This window comes from Macaca thibetana, chromosome 14 (assembly GCF_024542745.1).
Source record: "Macaca thibetana thibetana isolate TM-01 chromosome 14, ASM2454274v1, whole genome shotgun sequence".
Lineage (NCBI taxonomy): Eukaryota > Metazoa > Chordata > Mammalia > Primates > Cercopithecidae > Macaca > Macaca thibetana.
In genome coordinates this window covers 19861735-19884117 of record NC_065591.1, presented here as the reverse complement: position 1 = coordinate 19884117, position 22383 = coordinate 19861735, and the positions used below count along the sequence as shown (strand labels likewise).

Genomic DNA, 22383 nt, shown 5'->3' with positions numbered 1-22383 from the left:
CTGGAAAAAAAAAAAAAAAAAAAAACCCTCAACTAAACTCAGTGTTGAGGGTGACAAGAGTTCTGAAAGGCAGACTTGTCATTCAATTCCCACCTCCACTTCTTTCTCGCTGTCCTCCCCAAAGCCAGGAACACCCAGACCCCGCTGAGACCCTCTGGTACCTATTCAGAAGGTCCCACAATCACAGGCAGAGATTATTGCACTCTTTTATTTACAGAAAACACACATAAAGCATTTCAATGTTCATTTAGCAAACTGATCCACTCTTTTTTTTTCTTTTTGGCACAAAGAAATATCACAGATGGACCCCGAGATCAATCAGAAGCTCATAAGATTCATCAGTCATCACTGGTCCAGGGGCGGCCACGAGACTCAGACAGACAGACAGCATCACCACAGACTGGAAACAGAAACAGGTCCACGTTCACCTCACAGTAAAAATCTGCCTCACCGACAGGCAAGGGCGGGCAGGAGGGGGCAGTTTCGCTGCTCTAAGGGGGAAAGTGGGTGTCAGGGGCAGGAAGCAGGGATGGGGAAAGGATGGACACCATTCATAAATTAGAGACAAGTGGTCCTCTTGTTTGTATCCTCTTACCTTGAATAGTAAGACAGTGCAAAAACTAGATACCCGACCACTCACCCATTCAAAAGCTTGAGAAGTCGCCTCGCGGGTGCCCGTGTGCGTGTGTGGATGTGTAAGTGTGGTGCTTGTAAACATTGTCACCGTCCGCACAGAGACCCAATATCCGTGTGTCTGAATGGGGTGGGGTGGGGGCGGGACCCCACTTCACGCGCCCTCTGCCCCAGTGATTCCCGTCCAAGACGTAGTGCAAATTTCAGAGACAAAAAGGGGCAGAAGGGAGTGGGGTGAGCTGAGGGCAGGAGGGACACGAAGATGAGGTGGGGGAGGGAGGGGGAAATAAGGCAACAGTTAAAAACGGTCCATTTTATCAAAATCTACACCGTGCGCCTCCCGCCCCCACCCGCGCCGCCCGGGTCACGAGAAGGGGCGGAAGTCCCGCTCCTCCACCAGGCTGACCGAGGGGTTCTTCAGCTCCTCCTCCGAGGCGGCGATCTTGTAGCCCAGCTGGGCCAGCACCTGCTGGCAGGCGTTCTGGGCAAAGGCCACGATGTCGTAGGAGAGGCGGAAGCGCCACTTCTCGGCCGTGGCAGCCGAGTTTCGCACGGTGCCGTATTTGTGCTTGCCCAGGGTGGGGTCGCCCCGCGTGTTGTTCTGGATCCAGCGGGCCACGTGGCTGTCCAGCGGGATGCCCAGGAACCCGTAGATCTCCTCGGTCTTCTTCATGGGATTCCGGGCCAGGTCCTCGTAGCGCACCAACATGTACTTGCCCTTGAGCCACGGGGGCCGCATGAGGCCGGTGGACACGGAGTTGGAGAAGTCCTCGCACACCGTGGTCAGCTGCGTCACGTCCAGGTTGTAGGGTTTCCTCCCCGTGCCGTACCAGAGCCGCCAGAGCCGGTACGTGTCCCGGAAGGTCTCGCTGCGCGAAGCCAGAATGCCGCGGGGGTCTCGGACCAGCTGGATGACCTTGAGGTTTAACCGCGGGTCTTCCACCAGGGCGCGCAGGTCGTTCACCTCGGGCACGCGCACCGTCTTGATGGCCACGTGGCTGCGCTCGCGGCACGCCTCTGCCGCCACCGTCAGGTTGAGCAGCCCGCACTTGCGCACGCAGTCCCCCTCCTCCAGGACCAGGTCGGCTGGCCCCGGAGGGTCGCACACAGGCCGGGAGCAGAGGACCCGGCTGGCCCCGCGGCGAAAGATCCTGTCGGTGGTGTGGTTGACCGGCGGCGGCTTGATGTAGTTTTCCAGGAAGTAGAGGTCGCAGTCGTAGAGGCTCCGCAGGAGGTCTCGGCTGGCGCCCAGCATGACCCGCCGGTCGGCGGGGCTCTTGCCCTGGGTGAAGCGGGGGATGAGCGTGTTCTGGACGTGGTAGAGGGGCTCAAACAGGTAGAAGACGTCCAGGTGCTGGTTGAAGAGCTGGCCCACGAAGGAGGAGCCGCTGCGCGTAGTGGCCAGAATGAGGATGTGGGTCTTGCGGGAAAGGTTGTAGGCGAAGGTGGGGCTCTCCTCGCACAGTCGCTCGGCCAGCCCGGCCTCCGCCAGCCCGGGGCAGGTGTGAAAGGACTTGGCGGTGAAGGTGCGGATGGCCGTGTACTGGATGGCAATGGAGGCCAGGGCAAGGAGGAGGACGGCCTTCCAGGAACATTGCATGGCTGGGCACCTTCATGGGGCTGCTTCTCCACGGGGCGAGGTCTGCGGGCAAAGGCAGTCAGCGGTCAGGTGCCTCCACGGTAGGGGCACTGGCTTGTCCCTTGGAAGAGCTGGTCTCCAGGGGACCCAGGGAAACGCCGGACTCCCTGTCCAGTGCTCACCACACACCTTGAAGACCTAAGCGGCTTCTACACTAGACTACCCTTCTCTGGGGGACTCCTGGGAGCTTTGGGGAGCTGAACAAATATTCCTTGCACCCACTGCAGACAGCTGTGGAAGCCTCCTATCGTGAGCTCTGAGTTCCTTAGAGGGGCCTCACAGGGCAAGAGCCTGACTCTCCCTACTCCCGCACTGAGAGAATGGCCAGGGCCTGCCTCAAACCCCGCCCCTCCTGCCTGCCAGCGTTTCCCACCCCCAGGAGCTGGCGCCCAGTTCTCCAGGTGGTCCTCTTTCCTCTCCTCTGCCCATCCCTAGGGGGAAGAAGAGTCCCTATCAGGTGCCTCCATCTGACCCCAATCGCCTGAGCGTGAAGGACCCCTGCAGACCACGGTCGGTGAGTTGCCATCACGGCCAGGCAAGGTGGACAACTGTGTCAAGCCCCCTCCCACTCATGGATGCAGGTGACCACTTACTCCAGACGTCTGGGGCTCATGGAGTCTCTAAGAGTCTCTGGAGCAGAGACAGGTGTCCAGGGTCTGCTGAGAGGCGACCCTTCCCAGCACCCAGGGTCTGCTCCTAGTCTCTAGGGACAAGGGTCCAGGCCATGGAGGTCACATAACGCCCACTGACACAGTGAACTGGCCTGCAAAGATCTTAGGGAGTCAGGGGCCTCCATTCTTACCTCCTGTGCCCCCTCTGCCCACAGAAGGGGGACTGGGGAGGGACCATGGAGAAGCAGAAAGAGCAAATGGGGCTGCTTAGAGTCCAGGGTCAGGAGCCCACCTGAGCATCCTGCAGGCACCCTCTCTGGAGGCTGGCTCAGCTACCAGACCTCAGTGGGGACTGGGGCTGCCCGCAGGGAGAATGCAGGAGGGCTCAACCACTTACCAAAGAGGGGCTGCTCCAAGCTGGGGAGTCCACAGCCACCAGCGTCTCCAGGTCCAGCTGGCAGTCCCAGCCAGTGCGGCAGCCCTGTGGCCAGCAGACTGCAAGAGACAGGGAGGAGAAGGGCTCAGAAGGTGGAGCTGGGGTCTCAGTGCCTCCTCCCCACTCCTTCTCTTCTGTGTCCTGTGCCCCACAGTCTGCCCCGAAGGCCAGGCAATAAGGGCTCTCTCTGCCTGCTCTCCAGATCCATCCCTGACTCAGCGCCCCAAACAACCCAGTGCCATCTCTGATCCTCGGAGTGTGGCCCTCTGAGTCCTGGACTGTATCCCACTTTTACCTTCCTCGCCCACCCCACCACATCCTCCTAATAAACCGCAGTCCTCTGCTCACACCAGAACCCAGCAGGCAGGGAGGCTGGCAAGGTTCTGCATTTTAAATCCATGAAACAATCCTAACCCTTTAAAATTCAACTTGTGCAGCGATTCCCCCAGGAAGCGGGTTAGCAGAAGTCAGCAAGGGCAAGGGGGCTCACCCCAGGCCTCCAGGTCAAAAGGGCACCTCCAACGCAGCTGGGGAGAAACTCTTCTTCAAACCACACCGAAGTGACACCAGCTACCTGAAACTCAAAGCAAAAGTGGACCAGGGAGCATTCTTGACCTTGATGCAACTCACAGAGTCTGAATTAAAACACCAAGATCATCACATTATCTCCGTTAACATCTATTGTGCCAAGCCCCTTCCCTACATCAGCTCATGTCCTTCTAGCAAGAACCAAATGTAAAAGTCAGTATCTGCCCACTTCACAGGCGAGAAAGCCGAGGCACAGAGGTAGAGGAACCGGCCTGAGCTCTCAGGCCTGCTTTAACCCTCATCTGGTAGGTTCCCCAGAGTCCAGCTCTTTCCCTCTAAGGAGATTTGGCTTCCTGTTCCTCCAGCTTAAACGTATTTGGCCTCCAAACATGCATTCCGTTACTGGCCCCAGCCCATTTGTGAATCAGCATGACGGGGACTGGGCAGGCAGATGCTTCTGAGACTTAAAGCATGTTCCTCCCTTTGCTATCTGGTCCTGTGGATCTGTTGGTTCACAGCTAATGGGGTGAACTCAAGTGCTTTGTGAAGATTCTTCCCACACCCCACTATTTGGCATGACTCCTTTGGGAGTGGGTGAGTGGATCCTCATTTCCCAAACCCGCAGTGCTGCCTGGCTCAGCTCACCCAGCTTCTAGCACCGTGTTATTCCCCATAAGCACTCTCGGAGGTCAGGGTCCTCACTCCCACTGTTCAGATGGAGAAATCAAGTCCTGTTTTAAATAGGAAATTTCACTTCTTTAGGAATCAGTGTCAGATCACCAAGTGGCAGGCAAGAGGGAAAGGGGCGCAGTTTAGATTCTTAGGAACTTCTCAACGTGATCAGAGAAAAACCGCAATCCCAACCACACTGCATCCCACCCCAACCTCATCCCATAGTGGCAGAGGATGCCGGTCTCCATCAGGGGGCTGGGCCAGGTACCTGGGGAGAAAGACCCCTCTACTTTAAACCCGACTCCCCTGCAAGTGCAGGCCTGCTCTGCCCAAGTGCCCCAAGGCGAATGTGAATGGCTTTCAAGAAACAGACAGGGAATATCATCAATAATAGTGCCAGGTCATATTTTTAAGTTATTTAGGAGTCTGTTCTTTGGCTGCAGCATCATTTCATTTGGATGTACTTCCTTTGTATTTATTCACAGACATCTATCAGAACTCCTGTATGTGCTGGGCACTGTTCTAGATGCTATGGGTCAAATAATACCAAGGAAGGCAAGCACTTGCTGGGCATTCACAATGTTCCTCCCAGGCACATGCTTCTTTCACAGCCATCAGCTCATCGCACCCTCATGCCAGTTCTATGAAGTTGATACTGTCACAATCCCATTTTACAGATAAGGAAGCTGAGGCCCCTCAAGGTTAGATAACTTCCCCAATCTCACACCCCTAATAAGGAGCCAGGATTCCAGCCCAGGCAATGTGCTAGGAAGTCCATGTTCAAATCCTTTTCCCTAATTCTGCTCATATTCCACCCTCCTTGGTCCTCATCAAGACAGGAAACAGAATCCTTAAGGAGTCTTCACTTAATTCTGGGGTTCCAATTCCAAAAGCAGAATCCACCCTAGGGTTTTATTTAAAGAGGAACATCTTGCCATCTTGCTAGGGAGGGGGCCATTTGAGTTTCTTCCCCCAACTCTTCCTCCACCCAGAGAAACTTAAGGCCAGGACTGGAAGCTGCTGCTTTGCTAATAAATCAGAAGTCACTGAAGCAGCTGGATGTTATAAATCCCTAAGACAGCGAGACTCAGCCTCATAAGGTGCGGCCTGGACACCGAGGAGGGGAATGCGTTTGAAGGCCCAGCCACAGGCCATTCCCTTGTACCCCCGGGGAGGGCAAAGCCTGGGCCTGGGAATGGGAAGATGGGGGAAGTCCAGCCCTCCTGGAAATGCCCCCACTCTCCCAACCTGGCAGAGCTGGGCCCGGGGCTGGCCAAGTGTCCTTGGTATGCTAAAGGCATCTGCCCTGGAAACCAGAGGCCCTGGGGCCAGGTCCTGTTGTTTCCAAGGGAGCCTTAGCCACTGCAAAAGACTCCTCAATGCCCTCATCCTCCAAGCCAAACCGTGGCGCCCAGAGCCCATCCCCTAGGCTTCTAGCAACCTCTGGCCTGGCCTCCCTCTACCTCTGCTTAGTAAAAATCCAAGCAAACCTTGGATACAGGAGACCAGGATCTATCATTTCTGTTAGAAAGCAGGCAAGTTGGTGAACCTTTAGTCTCCATAGAAAGCTCAGATTTCATTATCAGCCAACTTGAGATGAGGGCACAGACTGGGAGCAGTGAACAGCTCTATGTTAGAGAACTGTAATTCACAGTAAGCGCTCACACCCTGAACCATGCCTACCTGGATCTGTCACTCAGCAGGTGTGTGGGCCTGTGTGATTCACCAGCTGTCCCTGAGCCTCAGTTTCCCCATGGGCTGGTAAGAATTGAAGGTCTTAAAGCATTTAGTCAATGCCAGGCATACAGACACGATCCAGCCTCTGACACCAGCCCTGCTGATCCCAGCTCAGCCACTTACTGGCTGAGAGATCTTGGCTAGCTTTCTTCATCTCTCTGGGCCTCTGTGTTCACACGTGCAAAAATGGGGATAATTATAACAAGGCTGTTGTGAGGACTAATTAGTGAGTACAGTGCCTGACGCAGGGTAAGCACCCACTAAATGTCAATTAGTATCGTCATCAGTAAATGTCTGCTTTGCTTTCCGTCTCAGGAAAGGGCCTAGAACAAATCATCCTGCAGCCCACAGGGTCTGGTTCTACCCACCGCCCCTTCTTCCTGCAGCTCCTCTCCTGGCCTGGGAACTTCTTCCTGCTGAGCCACCGCAGTGGCTTTCCTGCTGCCCTCTAGTGACCACATCCTGCGGTGCCGCCTCGTAGTCCCGTCACCGCTGCTGTATTCAGAATTCTGGGACTGTTGGCTACAACCTGATGTGAGGATGCAGCCAGCAGGAGGTGATGTCGCAAGATGCAGTGAGGTGTGAGGATGGCACGCCCACCCGGGCTGCGGCCTCTGCTCGGTACACCCCCACCTCAGCCGCACCGGGAGAGCCCAGCAGCAACAGGCAGTCTCGCCTCCTCCCAAGGGCCTCTCCTGCTCATCTCATGGTGCTCTGTCAGGGAAGAAGCACAGACCTGAATGTCACGGGCAGGATTGGCCCACACAGCCTCTGCCTTTCCCTGGCTGGGTGACCTTGGACTCACCCCCTGGCCTCTCTGTGCCTGGGTTACACCATAGATCCAGTGATGACTGAAGGGCCTCCCGGCTCTAACCCTGGTGTTCTCTATAATCCCGGAAAGGCCCCAGACTTCATTCTCAGGCACAGTTGGGGCCACCCACACAGCAGACAGGGGAACCCTCCATTGGGAATGGGAAAAACCCAGTCTTCTTCCAGGAAGATTCTAGGGCTGGGCATCTCTGTCCCCCACTCAGCCTGATCTGTGGCAGACCCAGGGAGTGGAGGCCTTAGAACCTAGCGGTGCTGCCCTCTGCCAAGTTAGCCCCACATTTTGCTGTAGAGAAATCCCGTCAAACCCAAGGCTGAGGCCTTGTTTCACCTGTTCTGGGCCACAGACCCTTCGAACCACAATCCCTCCCCTTAGAAATGCCACTAGTGGCTGGGCGCGGTGGCTCAAGCCTGTAATCCCAGCACTTTGGGAGGCCGAGACGGGTGGATCACTAGGTCAGGAGATCGAGACCATCCTGGCTAACACGGTGAAACCCCGTCTCTACTAAAAAATACAAAAAAAAAAACTAGCCGGGCGAGGTGGCGGGCGCCTGTAGTCCCAGCTACTCAGGAGGCTGAGACAGGAGAATGGCCCGAACCCGGGAGGCGGAGCTTGCAGTGAGCTGAGATCCGGCCACTACACTCCAGCCTGGGCGACAGAGCGAGACTCCGTCTCAAAAAAAAAAAAAAAAAAAAAAGAAATGCCACTAGTGCCCACAATTTTACACACACAATTTAGAAGTTTCCCAAACCTCTGAAAGCCCACGCATGGACACCCCACCCTTTCCTAGAAGCCTTAACCCCTTCCTTATTAGCATGTCCAGGGGATTATCTTTCCAACTGACTATATCAGAGAAGCCTCCTCAGACATGAATATACTGATAGAAACAGTCACTCAGCATATGTAAGTTTCAAAAGCTAGAGCCAGAAAACACATGTGTAATAGTACACCACCATTTCAGATTTGTTTAGGGAGGTGGACATGTATATTTGCCTATATGCATAAACAATCACTGAAAGAGCTTGCACTGAACTAGTAACAGGAGATGCCCCAGATGGAGGGGGCCTCGAGAAGACTGAGGTAGGAGGAGACACTGTCTACACTGAACGTTTTTATTCAGTTTGAGTTTATTAATTTTGGGGGACACAGTGAAGCCACTCCATGTAGGAAGTAGAGAAGTGATTGATGACAGGGTGTGGTACTGAAAATCAGCCCTGGCATCTCACTGTGCCTCCCACCCTACCCCCGGGCACTGCCAGCCAGCTCTCCCCCCCCCCTATTTCCAAGGCACCAGGGTCAAAGACACTGCTTTTCCACCAGAAATGGGCTTTGTCTGCTCAGGTGGGCCACTAAGGACAGTAGGCAGCTGGGGACTGCTGAGACACAGGGCCAGAGCTGAACTGAAGCTGGATTTCAGAGGGGGCCTGGGGCTACAGGAGCAGCTGAGCCCTGGGTTGGGGAAATGACTCTTCTCCCAGCAAATCCTCCCTGAAAAACTACTGTGAAGCCCTGGGGGATGAAGAAGCAACACAGTGAGGGCGGGGGAAGAACCTGAACATAGTCTTTCCGGACAAACTCAGGAGCCGTGATGAATGGGGCCCCAAGGCTCTGGGGTCCCAAGAACTGGAGCAAGGTATAAGGGAATGGGGCAGGGAGGGAGGAGCTGGCAAACAGGCCTCTAGGATGGAGACTGCAAAGAGGAAATGCTTACTCCCTGGCTCTGACGTAGCCAGCACTGATGCACCATAAATGTTTGTTTAGTTAAGACTAAAACACATAAAACAGCAAGGTGTTTTTCTCTAAGGAAAACGAGGTGATGAAAATGAGGCAAGGCAAGGGGAAAACAAGAGTGTAAGAGTCTGAAAGAACCAGAGGCCAAGTCAGTGTACAAGAGTCACACCATGTGTGGGCTACTGAGCTAAGTCAGAGCTTCCTGGCAGCCAGTAGGAAAAGGAAAATATTTCATTTACTTGTTTCACAGGACCCATGAGATAAAGATTAAAGCATCCACTCAAGAGATATCCAGCTATTCCTGACACTGAATTCAGTGCAAGATTTCTCCCGAGGGAGTTCTTACAGAGCCCTGTGCGTATGCCACCATGAACCCATCCTCAAGACTTTGTACCTAAGAAATCCAAAGGCGAGTTTCATGGGACAGTGTCCTAGAGCATCCTTCCATGTGGGCAGTATGCCAACACACAATCCAACCAGTGCAATCTTCTAGGGGGTTGAGCTGCTGGGATCCAGACTCGGCCTCTGTGGTCTAGGTCAGCCCAGTGGACCCCCTTCTCTTTGGGGTCATGCCCACCTCAACTGGAAACACTGTGAGGTCTATGGACCCTCTCTCCAGAACCTGGACCACCACAAACATGGTACTTGTGAACAATCCCTAGAGTCCCTGGGCCCCACAGGCAGAACCACTACATCTTTTGGGCACCTCCAGTGGGGACAAGCTCTCACAGTCATGGTTTCCAAGACAAGCACCTGGAGAGCGATGGGTCTACCGATTTTTCACTATCAGCAGGGATGCCCAGCTGCCTTCTGTGAGATCTGGTGTCTCCAGGGCAGAGAACTCCAATGTCCACATGATACCCATGGATGTCTCAAGCCTCCTGGAGAAGGTGCCCACAGGCATTCGGGGAAGCAGTCTGGGGGGTGTTTAGGCACCCCAGCTGTGGGGCCACAGAGGCCTGGATTTGGGAATCCGACTGCTGTTGCCTTATAGCTATGAGGCATTGCACAAGGCACTTAACCTCTATAGGCCTCACTTGTCCTTATGTAGGAAATGGGAGAAACGATCACAGAATCTAATACTTGGGCAGTGAGACAGAAGGCCGATGGGTGCCCACAGCTTAACACAGTGGTAGGCACAGAGCAAATGCTTATTAAGAGCCATGACCATGATTTTTATGGACTACTAAATGCACAAAGAGGCACCATTGGCCTGGAAATGTTTTTAAAAGTTAAAACAGATGCCACAGCCTGCTCCACTGAAGCGCCAGCAGCCTGCGTGGTTGGAGACCCTGACTTGTGGCTGCAGAGACCTTGCCTGGGGTAAGGAAGGCACCTCACATCCTGCCGTGGAGGGTGGGAGTCAGAGGGGGTGGTCCCAAACCCAACCTGAGGGGAAAGTTTTCCCTAGCAGTGGGGAGAGTGGCTGACCTCCTGGCCACGACACAAGGCCCCAGTGTGCCCAGCTCCTCTGGGGGAGGGATGAGTCAGAAGGTCCCGGTTCCCTGTCTCAGGCCAGTCCTGGTACAGCCTGGCCTGTGGTAGGCGGGACTCTACAGCCCCGACACTGGGCGGAAAAGCCCCGGTTTCCTGTCCCCCGCCCCACCGAGAAGCCACAGCCAGAGTTGGAATAGTACCGAGGCCCCACCCCCTGGACACGGGGCTCCGGCCCATCCTCCCAGCTTCAAGGAGGAGAAACATCAACAGGAGCTGGAACTCAGGCAGCTGCTGCCGGCCAGGCTGGAAGAGGGGCCCGCCTGTCTCTGGATCCAGGAGTCTCCAGCCTGGGCCACCTGCACATTAGGCCATTAGGCCTGGCTGGCCCCATGGGGACGAGGACTGCAGGTGGAGAATCAATAGCATCCTGAGCCTTGAGACTGTCACATGGGATGGAGGAGGCTGCAGACGCGGATACTCAGAGACGATCACAGACGTGGCTCCCGTCAGGGGATGCATCCCACAGGCCAGGTGCCACTGCCACCTTTCACAGATGAGGAGCAGTGAGGCTCAGCAAGTGTGGGAACTTGTTCAATCATGCACCCCTAGCCTGCGGTGGCGCTAGGATTCAGACTTGGTTCTAAAGAATCCCAAGCCCTGGCCCTAATCACAGAGCTAAAACCCCCAGGCCACACCAAGAGTGTCACCCAGCCAGAGGAAGGGAGAGGGAGCACCAGGGCCAAGGTTGCCACCAGGGTCCCAGGACACATTGGTGCCGATCTCAATCACAGCATTCACCCCCGACCCACATATTGGTGCATCTGATACCTACTGGCCATTCCCCAGGATCAGGTTCCTGGGGCATCCACTGGTGGGGATTGGGGGCTGCCAATGCGGCCCTTCCTGGTTGGTTCCCCTGGCATACGGATAGTTGTGTGCCATCTCACCGCTTCCCAGAGGGTTCTCCTCTGAATGACAAGAATGAAAATGATCCCAAGTGGGTGTGGACATGGGACTGCTGCACCTGATAGGCAGAAGCCCAAACACACCGTGCTCCCTACACGGTGGCTCCGGGTCTGGGCTAGACAAGCAGTGGGAGCTTTGAGTGGTTTTATGACCAGGGAGCCCAGGAATGCCCAAATCCTATGCCACCAAAAAGACACCAAAGAATGTCTTTATTACCATCTGGCCTGAAACAGTCTGGAATGGGGCGTTGGGTTTGGGCTGTCCACCCAGTTGAGGCTTCCCTGCTCTCTAAGCCCAAAGCTTATCACCAGCCCACAGCTGGTCCCAAGGATGCCCTTGGGCCGAGATGCCAGGGAGGCTCACCCTGTCACCCCTCTTCTGCTGGGTGAGAAGCATTAGGAGGGGCCACAGCTCCACCCACTGGGCATATGGCCAACCAGATGAGTGTCTCTGCCTGCCATCAACAGGGACCTCCATTGTAGAACACAATGGCGGCTGCTCATATACAATCGCGGCCTAGCACCTTGGTATGTACCTTTCACGCCTCACCTCATTGGATCCTCTTCGCATGCCTAGGGGTAAGAACTACAGCTGAATCAATTTCACAGGTTCGGGACTGAGGCTCAGAGAAGTTAAGGGATTTGTTCACGCAACTCGGAAGTGGCAGGAGGAGAAGGGATTTCAGGCTGTGGGGGTTGTGTGTGAGGTGCATATTCGAGTGAGGTCCTCATCTCTCCAAAGCTTTCCCTAAAGGCTTCCCTTCCATCCCCACTCTGACCTCCTAAAATGTCCAAATCACTCCGTTCAGCTTTGTTGACCCTTTTTGTGTGTCATAAATGGCTAGGAGCAGCATAACAGCATAAACAGAGGGTGAAACCCAGACCTGAGTCCTGGGCAGCCTTAACCCTTTCTGATTCTCAGGTACCCACATGAAGTGAGTCACACACCTCTCCCAGGGCAGGAGAGGGGCTTAAATGGCATCTGGCATATAAAGCTGTTAGCATAGTGGCTGGCACACAGTAATCTCTCAATCAATGATACCTTCAGAATGTCTGCAGCAGGCTCGTCTGTCTGTTTCACCTGCCCTGCAGAATCCTTGAAGGAGAGCACCAGCCCCCCTTCATCTCCCTCCCCTAGCTCTCTCCTATCCCTCCTCCCCAAGTGCCCAGCTTGGGGCCCCTACACACCGCAGGGACTCAGTGAGTCCTAAACAACTCACTGACACTGGCAGAAACTCGGGAGAAAAGGAGCCACGCCTTCTTCCCCATCCCTGTCAGCATTCCTGACAATTCCCAGCCCACCACCTTCCAGCTCTAATCAAGGAGCAAACACAAAGAGGGAATCTCTAAATATTTAGAAAACGCGGGAACCCTGTGCCCCCATGCGGCACCGTGGGGATTTATAAAGAACAAATCATGCCTGGCAAACTTGATAGCTTTCTTGATAGAATTACAAGACGGGTAGATGAAGGAAACGCAGGCAGGGTAATATATCTTGATTTTTAGCAAAGCATTTGATACAGCGCCTCGAGTAATCTTACAAAATTAATTCAAACAGACTTGGCCCTAAGCACTTGTCATGAGGCATAATAGCAGGAGGGGGCAGGTCCCAAGGGCCCCGGTGGAGGAGGCAAGCCCAGAGGAAGGGGCTGGAGGGCCGTGAGTCTGGGAGTGGGGGCAGGGCTGCCAAGCCTCAGCATTGGGTCAGATCTTATCTAACATCTTCATTAATGATCCTGAGAGAGGGAGTAAACAGTCCGTTAATGAAATTTGCAGAGGATATTAAATTGGAAGGTGTTGTGAACACCAGTGAGGACAGCAAAATGGTCCAGAGACACCTGTGGGGGGTAGAACGTTGGCAGGAAACTGAGAGCTGGGAGGGGGTATCCATGGGGGTGCCGGGCAGCAGCTGGGGCTGCTTGGAGAGCCAGAAAGAAGGGAAGGGCATCCCCAGGGCTGGTGTGTAGCTGAGAGAGGCTACAACTAGCTTGGGCTCTGGCCATACAAGCAAACCCCAGAAATCTCACTTTTCCCATCTGTGAAATAGAAGGAAGGGCCAGCAGATAAAGAGCAGGCTTTGCAGCTCTGACAGCTGGTTGTGATGGGCGTGGGATGTCTTTAAGGAGCCTGGAGATGAAGCCCATCTTACAGAAGGGGAGGAGGGAGCCCTGCCATGGAGCAGGGAACCTGAGGGCCATGGAGGGGAGGGCTGCAGTGAGAGAGAAAGGCCGGTAAGGCAGACCGGCTAAGGCATCAGTGGCACTCAGAATCTCCCCTAGCTGCACTCCTCAATGCTGCTGAGGCAGGCACTGGGGCAGGGAGCCCTCACCCTGCCCCAGCAGGCAGGACGATAACTGATCAGCAGCTGCTCAGGCTGGAGCCCCAAGCCTGTCCAGACTCGCAGGGCATGCTGGGAACACTTGAGCACTAGAGGTTCTAACTTGGGGTTAGTAGAGTGTGCAGGATCTGTAACCTTTCTAAAGAGCTCCCTGTCCCTTTCTGGCTGATCAAGAGGGAAATAGATGCTTCTCCAGACAGATGAATCAGCCTCTCTAGGATCAGGGACAGTGGCTTGCCCCACCCCAACCCCTTCACTCTGTCACAGAGAGCCACCATCTCTGCCTGGACCTCTTCTGCTCCTCTGTCTGCCCCAACCCCTAGGGGCTCCAGGGCTGACCCCTCCCTTTAGCAGGAAGGCTGAGGCAGGAAGCTGCCTGTCCATCTGGATTTACTCCCACAAGGCTGCTAGACAGGTAGGGTCTGAACAAAACCCAGAGCTGCCTAACACTGTGCCAGGCCCTCAGGAACCTGAAACAAATGCTCTGTAGAAAGAAATGGCTGGCTGCTTCCCAGCTGGGGGTGTGCCGAGGCTGCTGGGGAGAGGCTCTTTCAAAGCAGGAGGCCAGCCCAGCCAGACGTGAGGACCACCTGCTGGGACCGAGGGTAAGAATCTAGGTGAAATGCTTGGGGAGTTTCTTCCAATGTCCTGACTTAATTCCTAGGAATGATGCTTTGGAACACTTACTATGGCACCATTCTAAATGTGTCTTATATATTACTGCATTTGATCTTCACAACAACGCTATCAGGTAGGAATTATTTTCTCCATTTACAGAGGGGGAAACTGAGGCAGGGAGAGGTAGCCATGAGGCCAGGCACCTAGCCAGAAGGTCCGTGGGAGAAGCAGCAGCCTGCCAAGAGTCACAGCAGCAGCTGTGCGGCATCCAATGGTGGGACCCCAGTGGGTGGGGAGACGCAGCCCCCCCAACGGGGAGGCCAGAGCCTTGCCCACCCCTCACAGTCCTCACCGAAGGGAGTTGGTCCAAGTCCCGCCACACTTGTGGAACCTGGTTTTACTATATGTTTCCCTTCTCCCCCACCACAGCCGCTACACCGAGTCCTCTGAACAAGTCTGTTTCCATGGAAACCATACAGTGACTCAGGGCTTCGGGACCTTCTCTGAACCAGATTATGAATATAAAATGCTCCCTCCCCGCACCAATGCAGAGTGGAGTTGGGAAAGTAAAGAGAGACCCACAGCAGACAAGGGAGGGAGACAGAGGGGTAGGCAAGTGGAATCCAGTAGGGCATGAACCTGGCCCTCCAGGGAGGGCCTGGCACTTGGGCCCCTCCTGTAGACTCAGCGGAACACAGAGGTACTCCTCCTCCCATGTGACCCCTCTATCAGCGCCATCAGCACCACTCTTGCCCAGGAGCTAGGGCCCTGTCGGCAAGGGCTGGGGGGAGAGTGGTCAGGAGGATACATCCCTCTCCCAGCAGGGGCCTGTGCCTCGCAGAGATGGCTCAGGGGCCAGGACAGACGGAAGCTTGACTTTGGATGTTGGGAAGGAAACCTCTGGCCAAAAGCATTGCAACTACTCAGCAAAGAGGGAGATTTGGATTTTAGGGAAAATTCATTTCTGCTTTGAGATGGGAAAGCTGGGTGTGGAGTGAAGGGGCTGGGGGTGGCACCTAGCCATGATTTCAAAGACCCAGCAGAGTTTGGGGGATGATTAGCAAAGACTTGCTCTCCCTGGCGCCCCTCCCCTCCCCACCCCACCACCGTGAAGCAGCCTGGCCTAGGGCTGCTCACCGCCAGGATGAGGGACTGGCAACAGGAAAATGAAAGGTGCCACGCCAGGCTCCTGGCCTCCTGCAGGGGTTCAAGGCCCAAGGGCAAATCCACCCACTCCTTTCCCCAGCAGCTCCCTAAAGACCCGGGAGGGAGGGGAATGGAATAGTTTGGAAGCCTGATACCTCCCTGGTGAATGCAATGTGTGAGTCATGACGGTGAAAGCACTTTGAAAAAGAAACAGGGTCATCATGATGCCTGGAAGTGTCCCCACTGCTGAGGACAGGAACCTGGGAACTGCCTGCCCAGGTAAGGTCTCTGCCTGAGACAGCGGGCCCCACCGCAAGGGGCTGAGGAACCTCTGAAGGTAGACACCTGGCCCACTGGTTCCCACCTGCTTGGCTCTGACGTCCCTGTGCTTGTCAAAGCAGCTTCCTCCCAGCCAGGGTGCCTGACTCCTGCGCCCAAGCCTGCCCCCAGCTCCTCCCACCCCTCCAGAAGATGCTGGACTGAATTTCTGTCCTTGACTGGACAGCCACCTCCTCTGCCCCAGCCTCCAGCTCCCTGTCAATGGCCCAAGCCCGTCTTCGGGCACCTGGACACTAGGAGTGGCCCTTACCTAGGGAGTCCCCTGCCCAGGAGCAGTTTTAAGTCCACCAAGAGGAAGCCGGCCCCAGAGCTGAGGAAAGCAGTCCTGCGAAAGGGCAGGCCCGGGGTGGGGGAGGGGGCACACCTGAAATCAGGCCAAGGTGCCAACCCAGGACAACCCCCAGGTCTCACCTTCCTCAGGCAGCCTGGCCTTTTAACGCCCAGCATCCCAGCTAGGGCTACTCTGGGCTGCTACCGCGAAAGCCAGCACTGGGTCCCTGGAGCCTGGGAGGGGCTACTCCCCGGGTCCTACCCAGAGAAGAGCGGGAGGGTTGTTCCGGCTTCCCGTGGGGGGCTCTGCACCATCCGGCGGCTCCGGCCCCACAGGGGCCCAGCTCATCGCAGCGGTCTGGGTGCGGAGGCCCGGGCCGAGCGGAGGCCGGGCCAGGGCTGGGAGCAGGAAGCAGGGAACTGCGCCCCCGCCTCCGGGTTCAGCTGGATTTGGAAAGTTGGTGCCGGCGCGGGGACCTCAGGGTCTCAAGGCGCCTCCGCAGACCCGAACCAGGAGGGTTGTGGGGTGGTGAGCCCGGAGCAGCCTCCGAGTGCGCTCCGCAGCTGAGGGGAGCCAGGCGCCTCGGGGACCACCGCGCGTCTCAAGTTTGCTGCCCTCCTCTAATGGGGGCAGGGAGGGCTGGGGTGATCGCTGCTCTCACCGGCCACCAGCCTCGGCAGCCCCTTCCTGCGCCCAACACACAGCCGTCCCTCGCCGCCGCCACTCCTCCGCGCACCGCCAGTAGCTGCTGTCCCCGAGCGGAGGGGCGTCTCCCACCGCGCCCGCGCCCCTCCCGGCTGCTGCAGCAGAGTGTCCGCTCCCGCCCGCCCCAGACCCCGCGGGGCCCGGCCAATACCTGGTCGGGGGCGCGCCGGGAGCAGCTGCAGCGCCCAGCGCCGGCTCCATCCTCGGGTCTGGAGTCAGGGTCGCCGGGGGCCCGCGGGTGGCGGCGGGGGCAGCAGCGGCGGTGGCATCCTCCGCCTCCCGCGCCCTCCTCCTCGGCCTCCCTCCTCCCTCCTCTTCCTCCGACTCCTCGCGCGGCTCACGGGCCCCTCTTCATGGCCCGGGGACGCAAGCCCGGGGCGGCTAGAGCAGCTGAATGCGTTCTCCCCGGCCCGACACCGGACCCGGGGCCGGGGCTCAGGGACCCGAGAGACGCCGGGCCAGGGGCCGGGACCCGAAGCACCGCAGCCCCGGGCGCCGGGGGAGAGCAGCAGCCGCAGGCGCCGGAGCCTCTCGGAGCGCCCGCCCGCGTCCCCGAGCCAAGAGCAGCGGCGGCAGCGGCGGCTACAGCGCCCAGCGAGCGGCGGGCGCTGCGGTCCCGGCTCCACCCCCGAGCCGCCCGCCCCTTCTCCTCCCCACCCCTTAGGCGCGCGCCTTCCCGCCCCCCGCGCCGCCCCAGCCGTGAGCGCCCCGTACACCCACTCCGCAGCCAGGCTCCAGAGCCCGCGCCCACCCACCCGCCGCGGGCAGCCACGCCCACCACCGGGGCTTCTGGCGGCCGGCGGGCAAGGGCACCGGCTGTCTCTGGCACCTCTCCGCGTAACCTCCCTCTCCGTTACCCCCGAGGGCGCTGCTGGCCGGGCCGCCAAAACCTTTCGCCCGAGCGCCCCCCGCCGCGGAAGTCCGGCTGGAGCCCCAGCCTGGCCCCTGGCCCAGCTGTCCTTTACCTCTTCCCCAGCCAGCGGCACAGAGGGACTTCAGAACCCAGAACTGAAGCCAGCCACCTCTGTGTGCAATACCTCCACACACACTCCTAGCCCTTCCTCCTCCCCCGCCCCTCTGCTTCCCAAGTGTGGGGATTAATCATTTGTCCCTGCTGCAGTTGTCCCTCTTGGGCAGGGTCAGGGGGTGTCTTAATGGGACTTTAGAGTGGGTTTGCTGGCTGACCGTCTTCTAGGCCGCTCCTCCACCCTGCCCACCTTCTTCCTACCAGACTGCCCCTGGCCTTCTAGGTGGAAATCTGGAGCTACCACTGCTTTTATGGGTGAAGAATGGGGACAGAGCTGACCAGCCGAGCACCTTGGTCCTCTATCCTCTGCACAAATATTGACTGAGCATCTTCTGCAGGCCTGGCCTGCACGGGCACCAGGGACTGGTTGGTGAACCTCTCAAGAGTGGAGTGGAGGAGAAACAGGGTGCATGAGCAGAGCAATACCATGTGATCAGTGGCCCCTCAGCTGGAGAGACGGCCAGGAATCCCAGCTCTGCCACCACATCTGACATGACTGAGGCTGCCCACCCCAGTGGCCTGTTTCCTCGTCCAGAGACTGGGAAGGTGCTTCGACTGGCTGAACCTCTGATGCTCCTCAGTTCTGACCAAATGATTATTTCTGAAGCAGAGGAACAGTCAGTGTCCATCTCCACCCGGAATCTCAGATTCCCAACTATAGGTCTCCATCACTGCTGGACTAGGGGGCAGAGAGCAGTGCATGGCTTGAAAACTCCAGGCATTCTGGGAAAGCCTCGTCCCCGATGTATGGACAAGCAGCTGCTGCCTCCATCCCACAAAGTGAAGCACAGCAGAATGGTTAGCACAGCAGTTTCCTGGGTCAGAGGAACCTGCTGTGTGTTTGCTGGGTGACTTTGTGTGAGTGATCCAGCTTCTCCATGGCTCAGTTTCCTCATCCAGAAGACAGAGGTACTGGTCCTCACCCCGTACAGCTGAACACTGGATGGCAACGTGTGTAGAGCACTCGGCAGTGTCTGGCACGGGAGTGAGTACTTAATAATTGCACATTGTTGCATTCAGGGTAGCCATAAACAAACATTCACTCACTGGCCAGAGAGAACATGACAGCTGTACTTCCCTGGAGGACTGGAGTCTTGAGTCTTCAAGAAAGTCTCCGTCTCTCCACCCAGAGCAGATGGTATGAAGGCCCTTGCCCCAGGGGTCCCACTAGACCAAATGGCCATTTATCTTGGTCACAATTGCAAACTCATCCCCGCCCCCATCAAGCTGGAGGGACTAACAGCACCTTCCAGTGTGCATTCCTGTAGCCATAGCACCTGGGATGGCAGAGTCAGTCCTCAGTCCTGACTCCAAGGCTACCAGGTCTGTTTCTCCACCTGCCTTCTCCCTCCCCACCCCCACCCAGGGAGTGGCAGCATACTGGGATGCCTAACAAGAGTGGTGCTGACCTTCCAAAAGCCAAGACTTCATGTTTCCAAATCCCGACTGTCCCTCTATAAAAAACGAAGCTCTTGGACTGAGCCATCAGAACCTTCCTTTTCACCCAGAGCTAATCCCTCCCCAAGTTTTCAGGCTGACGAGAATAGTCAGGGTTTAGAGAAAGCTTTCTCTATCTTGCACTACCAGATCCAGCGCCTCATTTTTCAAATTCTGATGTATTTCGGGTAGAGAGGAGGGAAAAGTACATCTGGCTGACATGAAAAGATTGGTGTGGTTGTAATGTAAAGATAGAGTGGAATTTGGGAAATTTTTGAAGAACATTTAAACTCTAAAAATAGGCAAAAGACCCGCTCTCAGAAACACGAGGATTCTGTTTCCAGTTTCTGGAATCCCCCACTTGACAAACAGGGGTGTTTTAGGAGCACCTATGGTGTGGGTTGCACTGTGACAGGTGCTGTGGGGAAAAGAGGGAGGGGGAAACAGAAGCAAAGGGCTTGTGCTCAAGGAGTTTGGATCCTACACAATGAAGCAGCAAAGAAAAGTCACTACAAATGTAATCAAACACACAAAAAAAATAGCCTTGGAAGTCAGAGGAAGGTGGAGCCTTGGAGGGTCATTCAGGGAGGGCTTCCTGGAGGAGGAGGAGGGAGTTGAACTGAGGCTTGAGAGATGGTTGGAATGTAAAAAGGCAGAAGAGCAGGAGAACCTGTGAAAGGAAACAGCAGCTGGGTGGGCTTATTTATGGGACAGTAGGGAAATTAATATTAGTGGCTAATGTTTGAAGTCTCAAGATGGGCCAGGCCCTGTGCTGTTTGCTTTGTGTGAATTATTTAACTCTCAAAACAACCCCTTGAGGTAACCAATGTCATTCCCGTTTTATAGATGAGGAAACAGAGCCAAAAAGGTTAAGCAACTTTCCCAAATTTACAGAGCTGGTGAGCAACAGCGCGCCACAGCAGTCTGGCTCCACGTACCTGGGCACTCTGCTCTGCCACTCTGGCCAGGCTGACTCTGGTGGGGGCGCCCGCAGGGAGGAGCTAGAGGTCAGGCAGGCTAGGGAGGCCAATGGCAGGTGGCAGGGCCTTCAGAAGCCCTCAGTCAGAGGCATTTCCTGAAATGTGGCCCCCTGGCCCTCCTAGGGAACTCTAAAATGAGATATTCCCTCTTCTCTCATCCGCATGCAGGTCCCTGAGGGATTTGGAGATTTGTTAAGGGATTTGGGGGCTCAAGATTCTGGCTTTTTAATATCTTTCGCCTGTCCATGTGGCAGCGATCTGTGCCACCCACCTTGTTATTTCAGTCTGTTCTGGGAGATGGATGGCCCAGGCTCTGATTTAAGATCTGCTGCTGCAATCCTCAATTTCCCATGTCTCACGGGGGACAGTGACAAGGCAGCAAGCACACGGAAGACGGTTTAGCTGTGCCCAGACTCCAAGCCCAAGAGCCCACAGCACCTGCAGAAAAAGTTCCAACTAGAAAAACCTGGGCAAAAACAGACAGGCCCAGCAAATCTTTCCACAGGTGATGTGGAAACCCATTCAAAATAGAGCCGGAGGGGCCCCAGAGGTGAGCTGAACCAACTCCCTCATCTCACAGCTGGGCAAACTGAGGCCCAGAGAAGTTGCGTGACTTACCCAAGGCCATGCAGAAGTGAATCGAGCCTCCAACTGTGTCCCCTTTTTCCGGAAAAGCCCTCTTACTTCCCTCCTCTCCCAGAGTTCTGCCCTGTTCTGGATGAATTCCTCTTCTGGATGAATCAACCTCTTTGTTGTTGAAGTAAAACAAAAAGGTAGGGCCCTTACTTCTGCCAGCCACTACATATGATCCCATTTCCTCCTCGTACCATCCCCATGGGTCAATGGGTCTGAGGTTGCCAGGCCTTGCCAGGTCATGAATAGAAGGCCACATCTTCTTCAAGTAGATGCCTCACTGGGTCCTCCAGTCAAAGCCCCTTGAAAAGCTACTTCACCTACAAGGGTTTCTGTAAATCCTTCAAAGGGACATTAAGTTACTCCCAGACCAACCTGTCACCCGCATTCACCTCTAGCATGTTCTCTGCTCCTGCTCTAAGAAACTGCCAGAGACAAAGCAGCTACTTGAAGGAGTGCCTCCTCCTAGCCTCACCATGCTTCCTTTGTTATGTCCCTTGTTGGGGAGCTAATATTCAGGCCAAGGGGCAAGCCCTGATGCTCCCATAGCTCCAGGCTGAGGCCACCAGAAGCAGGGAGAATGGCATCTTCCCCAACACAGAGGCCCTTGGGCTCCAGGACCCCCACAAGCATTGCCGCAGTGTCCCAAGTCCTCTCTGCAAACAGCGTATCTGGCTGTGGCTGCAACCTCTAATCCCAGCCTCAAATCCAGGCCGAAGGGCCAGCGAGAAGGGTACCCTTCCCTGTTTATTCTTGGAGCCACCAAAAGTGCTCCTCCTTCTCCAGTTACAGAACCAAATCCCCCAGATAAATTAGAGGATGCCAGCAAATCCTGGCAGGGGAAAACAGAGAAACTAAGGGCTTGGAAGTAGCCACGCCAGGATTTGAACTCCTATCTTGTGACCCCGCCCACTGCACAACACACCTGCTGCCCAAACTGCCCCAGCCACCCAGGGTTCTTGGCCCTCCTGGGACTGGTAGCTGGAAGGCAGGAGTGGGCTGTGCTGGGGGAGATTTGGTCCTCTGCTCATCACAGGAGGCTCCATGCTCTAGGAGTTTCGTCTTAATTCGTCTGACCTCATGGGTCCAGTCCAGAGCTTGCCAAGGTGAGTCTCTTCCAAGCCCAAAGTTCTTGGGAGGAAGAAAAAAGCAGAGGAAGCCAGATGTCCCTTCCTTCTGAGGAAAAAGCCTGCTCCAGCTAGCCTTTGAGGAAGGGATCCAGCATAGACGCTGACCTTCCTTAACCTTCTCTGCTGGCCATTGCCACACTCTCCCCTGTGGCCTGAGAGCCACAGTGAGTGTTCTCGGCACCCAGTGCTTCCCCCAGCTCCCCACTCAGAGCCTTCCTGCAGTGGAAGCACAGTGCTGGCCATAGGCCCATGTTCATCTTAGGAAAGTCCCCACCTCCCACTGCCCACCCCAACACATCTGGCACCGGGGCACATCCTGAGACACCCAGTCACAGGGCCATGAGGGGACAGACTGACCAAAAGCAAACAAGGCCAAAGACAGGCCCCCAACCCTGAGGCTGATCTAAAAATATGACACAGTGAATATCTCACAGGGCCTGGGGTTGGGGAGGTGATGGGAGTTGGAGGCGCACTGCAGAACAAGATCGTGGGCTGCAATTAAAATTCCCATCCCGGGTAATTCCCGGGCCTCCATGGGGCT

The 22383-nt window shown here is 56.0% G+C and overlaps 2 protein-coding genes across 4 annotated transcripts in view; one reads left to right on the top strand and one right to left on the bottom strand.

Moving 5' to 3' along the window:
- Positions 1 to 22383, top strand: part of MAPK8IP1 (mitogen-activated protein kinase 8 interacting protein 1) — a 631105-nt gene that overhangs the window by 377781 nt on the left and 230941 nt on the right. The window lies entirely within an intron of this gene.
- Positions 195 to 17221, bottom strand: CHST1 (carbohydrate sulfotransferase 1). 2 transcript variants are annotated; one of them, XM_050757613.1, is made up of 4 exons: positions 16787 to 17221; positions 3810 to 3893; positions 3281 to 3378; positions 195 to 2275 (listed from the first exon to the last, which is right to left on the bottom strand). In XM_050757613.1, the coding sequence occupies exon 4, from the start codon at positions 2231 to 2233 to the stop codon at positions 998 to 1000; it is 1236 nt and encodes a 411-aa protein (XP_050613570.1). In that variant the 5' UTR covers positions 2234 to 2275; positions 3281 to 3378; positions 3810 to 3893; positions 16787 to 17221; the 3' UTR covers positions 195 to 997. The 2 variants fall into 2 exon arrangements, with proteins under 2 accessions (XP_050613570.1, XP_050613571.1); XM_050757614.1 differs by having other exon boundaries at positions 3734 to 3893; positions 16787 to 17212.

Excerpts from the sequence above, each read along its gene's own strand:
- CHST1 (XM_050757613.1), bottom strand. The coding sequence starts at position 2,233 with ATGCAATGTTCCTGGAAGGCCGTCCTCCTCCTTGCCCTGGCCTCCATT.